General features: G+C 33.6%; 1 protein-coding gene across 1 annotated transcript; it reads left to right on the forward strand.

The window, feature by feature from the left end:
• The first annotated feature begins 204 nt into the window (after nt 1-204).
• On the forward strand, nt 205-2,259 carry LOC127079453 (40S ribosomal protein S14). The gene is made up of 6 exons (XM_051019833.1): nt 205-370; nt 570-692; nt 787-832; nt 1,203-1,288; nt 1,535-1,664; nt 2,001-2,259. Exons 1-6 carry the CDS (start codon nt 368-370, stop codon nt 2,066-2,068), a joined length of 456 nt encoding a protein of 151 aa, XP_050875790.1. The 5' UTR covers nt 205-367; the 3' UTR covers nt 2,069-2,259.
• Nucleotides 2,260-6,187: the final 3,928 nt, after the last annotated feature.

Consider the following 6,187-nt stretch of genomic DNA (forward strand, 5'->3'; position numbering starts at 1 on the left):
CATTCCTATTCCATTCCATTCCATCAATCTAAATAACAATTTTTTCATAAAAAATATCACTTATTATGATTTTTTAATAGAAATCAAAATTTATTTTATATTTTATTTGGTAATGTTAAACCTAAAAATAACCAAATAAATTTTAAGTCGGTGTAAATAGCATCACTAACGTAAACTTCATGCTCTATTCTTTTCGATTCGGCCCAATCGCAATACCCGACCCACTGAACCCACTCCAGTCTAGGGTTTCAATTGAGCACATATAATAAACCCAAACATTACCTCCATATTTCTTTTGCCAAGGTTGCTAGCAGCATCAGAATCCAAAACCCTAGCTTCTTCCAATCTCGGAACAGCAATTTCAACCATGGTACGTAGCGATTTCGATTTAGATACACACATAGATTATCTCAGATTTTTATTTGTAATGTAATTCGACATGTGATACTGATACCGATTCGATGTAATCAAGGATTTTTTGTCTCATAGATTTATCTAGTAATGTAAATCAACTCATGACGCAGATTCGATATAACTAAGGGTGTTTTGTTGTTGTTGTTTTTGTATAGTCGTCGAAGAGAAAGGTTAGGGAGCCAAAGGAAGAGACTGTGACTTTGGGTCCAGCTGTTAAGGATGGGGAACATGTTTTCGGTGTTGCTCGCATTTTTGCTTCCTTTAACGACACTTTCATCGTTAGTATTTGAATCACCTTTTTCTAGTTTTTTAGTTTGAATTTTTGATTTTTGAAGTTTGATTTTGATGATTTGAATTGTTTGTATTTTGCAGCATGTCACTGATTTGTCTGGCAGGGAAACACTTGTTCGCATCACTGGTTCGCATCCTGATTTTATCAACTTTATCATTTTTCATGTGCTTATGCTATTTTAGTTTAAATCCTTATGTTTTATTTTTTAAATTTAATTAGTTGATGAAGTTTTGTATATAATTCCATGAATAATTTTGTTATGCTGTTTGGGAGATTTCTTGACCGATGATGTATCTTTCAGTATTGTCTTGTATTGCTGTGATAGAATTTTATCTTAATAAGTAGTAATGTTTATTAGCATTTTATCTTGAAATATTTGTATCTCTTTTATGAAGAGATTGTGTTTTTGCATTTGAAACTGTATGATTTGAAATTGTGTATGTGGATATTTTCAAATAGCTCTGTTTTTTCACATGTCAGTGTTTTTGAATTTCAGGTGGAATGAAGGTTAAAGCTGACAGAGATGAGTCATCTCCTTATGCTGCTATGCTTGCAGCACAGGATGTTGCTACCAGATGCAAGGTTACCAGTCTTTGCCCTGTCTCAGTGTTTTCAATTAACTTAACTTTTTACTACTCAAATGCTTCTTTGTGCGTGTAAAAATTCCTTGATTTGAACTTTTTTACCCTGTTAATGGGTTAATGATAGTTTCTGAATTGGCATTTGAATGTTAATATTGTCATGGAATGTGAAACCTGTTTATTAAGTAGTATTGTTTTCTGTCTAGCTGTCAAGTTTATTGTACTGATTCAAAATAATTTGGAGCAGGAGCTGGGTATTACTGCACTTCACATCAAGCTCCGTGCCACCGGTGGAAACAAGACCAAGACCCCCGGCCCTGGTGCCCAGGCTGCTCTTCGTGCCCTTGCTCGGTCTGGAATGAAAATTGGCCGTATTGGTACTATGAATTTCCTTAATTTCCCTTCAAAGCTTTATCATTAGCTAGATTTGGCTTTATTGTCTATGATAATTGTTTTAAGAAATTGTGGAATTGCTCCTGACTTTTAATTATGCCAAACATCAGTGGACTTTAGAAAAGCCATAACTAAGTTTTTACTTAATGTAGTCATTTTAGATGTCAATAATTTGATTTTTGAAAGACATTCACATGAATCTGTTGACCCTTATATTCTGGTTGGGTGAAAATGGATTGTTGTAGCCAATTTTCACTCACTATTTTATTGTATTTCTTGTTGTATATTCTAAGAATTTTATTTGCATCTTTATTTTTCAGAGGATGTTACTCCCATTCCTTCCGATAGCACCCGTAGAAAGAGTGGTAGAAGAGGAAGAAGACTCTAGATTATCTCTTATGGTTTATGGAAAGCTGGAGTTGTATCTTTTACTTTCCATGCAAAACATAATTGTGGCATTTTGAAATTTGATATTTAGCCAAGTTTAATTTCAACATTAAGTATTTCTTGTGTTATGTTTAAGAATGAGTTTTATCTGAATATTAATTTAGAAAGACTATTGAAAATTTTGAATTTTTATCGATTGTTTTGAATGTTGCACCTCTGTTTCCTTTATTTAATTGTGTTTCTGTCATTGAGATTGTTAAAATATTTCTTATTTATGAAGATTGTTTATTCTTCTTAACGAACTGTGGAACCAATAATGTCCAACAACAATATACTATTTTGCTCTTTTAAAAATTTGTTTGAACTTGATTTACCTTAAATTAAATGATTGAATCTTAACAATTGAAACTTGTTTGTGATATTAATAGCTTGCACTTCTTTACTCGTACAATTTTTATGTGCTTCAGTTTGTTATATTTTTCTTAATCAAACAAAATATAAAATTTCCATTGTCTTAGTCTGTATGTGCCTCTATTTTATGGGGGCCTCATTTGAATGATTTATTTGCACAGCAGCGTTTTTGAATAAACACTGCCGAATGTTTAAGATTTTATCATGCCTCCAGAAATTCGAAAAAGATCTAAATATTTTCCACTTTATATTTCAATTCACTTTTAGAAAGTATGTACAATTTTTTTACAAATTATGTTACCATACATTTAGTGATTATTTATAATATTGGAACAAAAATTGTTGTTTTTTAATCAATTTCAATAGACAGTCAATTTTCTCTTTAAATATACAATATGAATCTTAATTTGCTCAAATTTTATTGGAACTTTTTCAATGATATAATTGGTTGTGTACTAAGTTTTATTTTATTGTTTTATAATGGATGAAACTCTTAGAATTTAGGTTGGATCTAACTCATACTTATAAAACCGATTTGTAAGGTGAAAACTTTCTCCACTTATAAATATAACACATGCCATATTTCTAAGCAATTTGAGACTAAATTCACCCCTTAAAAGCCAACACAAGGTGTTAGGGGCTGTAATATGAAGGTAAGCCAAAGTGCCGCAATTAAGACGACTAGGAGCGGACCGTAATTAAGGCGGAAAGTCCAACACACCCCTCACGTTTGGGCCACAGTGAGCCCGAAGCGTGGACGATGCGGGAAGTCCAACGATGGATCTAGGATAGACTCTAATACTATCTCAAAATTTGGATTGAGTCTAACTCATCCCTACAAAATCGATTTTTAAGGTGGCGATTGTCCCCACTTATAAACACTGCCATATCTCTAAGCAATGTGAGACTAAATTCACCCCTTTAAAGCCAACACAATGAAGGTATTAGGGGCTGCAATGAAGGCAAGAAAAAGTGCCACAATTAAGGCGACTAGGGGCAAATCACAATTATGGTGGAAAGTCCAACATCTCAGAATTGGGTTGAGTCTAAGTCATCCATACAAAACCGACTCGTAGGGTGTAAATTGCTCCCACTTATAAACATAACACATGCCATATCTCTAAGCAATGTGAGACTAAATCCACCCCTTCAAACCTAACACAATGAAGGGGTTAGGGCTGCAATGAAGATGTTAAGGCAAATGTGTCACTCAACCGTTAGAGTATTTCAGTATATGACACCTGTCTTTAATCTGAACCACAAACTTACGTTTGATTGACAACTGTTTAATATAACAAACTCTTCAGAATCCAATTTTTTTCCAAAAAGGTTCTGACTGGATACTTCACATACATGAAATCTTCTTACTTCAAAAGACTCACTGTTCAGAAATCAGAAATCAGAAATCTCAAAGTCTCATTGAATCATTCTGAGAAATTTAAACATTATGAGATATACATCCTTTTCATTCTGGACATAAGTCCATTTTCAAATTCTTTAGAATGAAAACAAATCTATCCCCAGTAAGGGGTTTTGTGAAGATATCAACCCATTGATGGTCTGTATCAATAAATTTCAAATTTCAAATTTCCTTCTGAACACAATGTCGTATATAATGATGTTTAATCTCAATATGCTTAGCTCTAGAATGTAAAATGAGATTCTTAGATAAACAAATAGCTGAGGTATTATCACAAGGAATAAGAACGTTACTCTCATATATCTGAAAGTCTTCTAGCTGGATTTTCATCCAAAGGATCTGAGTGCTGCATCTAGATGCTGCAGTATACTAAACTTCAATTATTGATAGTGCAATTGTTGATTGTCTCTTGATCGCTCGACTGGGTGAGTCGAGAATGGGATACAAACTGCAAGTGCACAGTTCTATCGCGTAGTTTTAAAAGATATCGATCCCACAGGGACTTATGAATCGATATACCGTTATCTAAGGTTACTACGTAAATCTAAGGTGAAAATGTTTGATTGTTTGGGGAAAAACTAAGAGCTAAACTAATATCTAGATTAAATATAAATGAAACGGATATCGGTATGTAGTTCGTCAAAACTAGGGAATCAAGTCTTTGTCGGTTTCTTGGTTTTAAAATGAATCGTTTCGGTTAACTTTATTGGTTAAAGGTTTTATCTCAAACTCTCGCTCTGTTGAATAAACCATGATTTTATATTAATGTAGCTGTCACTTATAATTAAGTCAAAAACCATATTTTGAAAACAATAAAGTTGCAGAAACTCCTTTTAAGAAAATACTGACCGTTTTAAACACCCTTATCTCAAACTCTCGCTCTGTTGACTTAGGTTATATAATCAAATCCAAATGCTTAACTCTCGTCCTCACATTCAATCTTTAAAAATACTTTTTGGAAAAGGTCAGAATTTAATTAACTCTAAAACTTGCTCTCGCCCTGATCTAGAATTAATGCCTAACTTACACTGTCCAGTTAAAATCTCAAACTCTCGCTCTATTGATTTTAACTTCTTTATGTCTTTTACTTTTGTAAAAAATCTTGTTATTAAACCTGTAAGTTGAGACCGTAAAAAGATTGATTTTAATTTTAAGTTTAGATAGACCGACTTAGTCTTGATCCCTTATTCTGCTTACTTTACATACCGATACCTAGGCAAATTAGCCAGACATGCTAAATAAATAAGAATTTATATCATGCATAAACAGACTCATTCCAGGCAGATAATATAGATAAATAATAAAACAAAATATTAAATAATGATTAAATAACCTGAATGCGTAATACAGTAGTCTTGAACACTCCACCACAAGCCGGTAGGATTTGTTCTTGGATTCTTCAATTAAACAGTAAATTAAATCAAGGAAATAAAACTGGAATATAACGTAAGGTTAAATCCAGTATAAAGTTGCACAATGGTTTCCGGTGTAGAAACTATTATGCGAAAAATATCTAAAAGCTAAAACGGGAAAGGTAAATTTGCAAGGGAAAAAGAATGTAAAGCTTGCAAAAGAAATAAATAAAATAAACAATGCTGGAAAAGAAAAATAAGCAAAAGCTAAAACAGAAGGTTTGAACAGCTTCGGCAGAGTAGACGGCAAAAGAGGGGAGAGGAAGCGGACCCTTTTAGGTTTCTAATGTAGCTATTTATAGTAGTGCTTCTAACTGCTTTTTTTGTTTCCCACGAGTCTTCAGCATGGCTAAATACACGGCGCGGGCATAGGACACGAACTCTCTCAACGTCTCTTCAATTCTTCTGAGGGCGTGACTTGCGCCAAAAAGCTAGTGGAATGGTGTGACGCTCGTCACACCATGTGTGACGCTCGTCACAGGGGTGCTTTTGGTGTGACGCTCGTCACAACCCTTGTGACGCCCGTCACAGGCACAACGTGCGCTTTCTTTGGGCTGGGCTTGGTCTTTGATATTTGTTTCCTTTTTACTCCTTTCTACACCTCCTTTTCTTTCCTTTTTCACTCTTGCTTCAAAATGGATACCTGACATAAATAGCAAGGAAATACTGCATAATATCTGATAAAATGAGATAAACTAAAGTAAATGATAATCTAATCTAATTGAATTAAGTCTTAAAATGTGATATAATTTCGTGTTATCAAACTCCCCCATACTTAAATCTTTGCTTGTCCTCAAGCAAAATTCAGTATAGAACTTGTTAAAAGTTTTAGCCAGATGAAATTTCAAAGCACACATCAATTCGTACTAGGTTGCAA

This window comes from Lathyrus oleraceus, chromosome 1 (assembly GCF_024323335.1).
Source record: "Lathyrus oleraceus cultivar Zhongwan6 chromosome 1, CAAS_Psat_ZW6_1.0, whole genome shotgun sequence".
Lineage (NCBI taxonomy): Eukaryota > Viridiplantae > Streptophyta > Magnoliopsida > Fabales > Fabaceae > Lathyrus > Lathyrus oleraceus.